Source organism: Seriola dumerili, unplaced genomic scaffold, assembly GCF_002260705.1.
Source record: "Seriola dumerili isolate Sdu_G_001 unplaced genomic scaffold, Sdu_1.0 BDQW01000088.1, whole genome shotgun sequence".
NCBI classification, from domain to species: domain Eukaryota; kingdom Metazoa; phylum Chordata; class Actinopteri; order Carangiformes; family Carangidae; genus Seriola; species Seriola dumerili.
The window spans coordinates 3,865,626-3,866,546 of record NW_019174343.1 but is presented as its reverse complement, the minus strand read 5'-3'; the positions used below and the strand labels follow the sequence as shown (position 1 = coordinate 3,866,546).

The window sequence follows — 921 nt, the reverse complement described above, 5'->3', positions numbered from 1 at the left end:
AGTCATTCAGTCTTCTTACCTTGTTCACCTGACCGAGGAACAAATCCTTCGCATAAACGAGGTTTCTTGAGTGAGTTTTGAAGGACCTCCGCTGCTGGAGGTTCAGCACTTCTTTCCCAGCATGCCTGACGTTACAGGAGAGAAGCTGCTTTCCTGCTTGAACAGTTTTAGAGAAGACGATCAATCTGTTTACATTCATCATTCTTCCTTCGTCAACCTCTACTTCCTCTGTCCATTGATGTACTGCTATTATGTTGCACAGACGGGTACCTTTCACCCGTTTCTGTCTCATCTGATGACATAGGCACACTGATGGTTAGATAACACGTTCAAGGACCCTCGGAAACGGGGACTTCAGTTGAGCAAAAGGCTGGCCTTAACGCTTCCAACGTTTAATAGCATATAGCACATAAAAATGTAGAAAACAACGAAGTATGCTTATGACTTTGGTCAACTAGTCCTATTTTTGACAGGATTTTCATATTTTCCGGTATTATAAAACCCAAAAAGTCCAAATTCTTCTGAAAAGGTCCACAATGTATTATAAAATATGTAATTGTTTTATTTACTCTTTTAACAGTTCCGTTACATTTGTGATTTTTTTTCACAACACACTCTTCTATTTTCAATCTTTCCCACCCTGACAGAAAAGGGACTCTTACTGCTTATTCAATATTTGAATAGAGTGAATCTACAAAAAAGAACTTAATATGTCTATAAAATGCTCACTATTATCTTTTTATTGTTGAATCGAAAAGAACAGCGAGGTTGCTAAAAGCGAAATCCCCCAAACAAAACGTTCTAAATGTCATGGATCACAGAAAATTCTGGCACTCCTTTATTATATCGAGTATTGCTGACTTTGCTATATGAATATTTTCCGACAACACTTGAACGCACCATAACAATGCTGCGAGAACA

The 921-nt window shown here is 38.1% G+C and overlaps 1 protein-coding gene across 1 annotated transcript in view; it reads right to left on the bottom strand.

Moving 5' to 3' along the window:
- acad9 (acyl-CoA dehydrogenase family member 9) overlaps nucleotides 1-225 on the bottom strand; it is a 15,393-nt gene extending 15,168 nt beyond the window's left edge. The window contains exon 1 of the mRNA XM_022745525.1: nucleotides 20-225. Coding sequence (XP_022601246.1) covers nucleotides 20-202 — 183 coding nt within the window. The 5' untranslated portion in view covers nucleotides 203-225. The remainder of the gene's footprint in view (nucleotides 1-19) is intronic.
- Nucleotides 226-921: the final 696 nt, after the last annotated feature.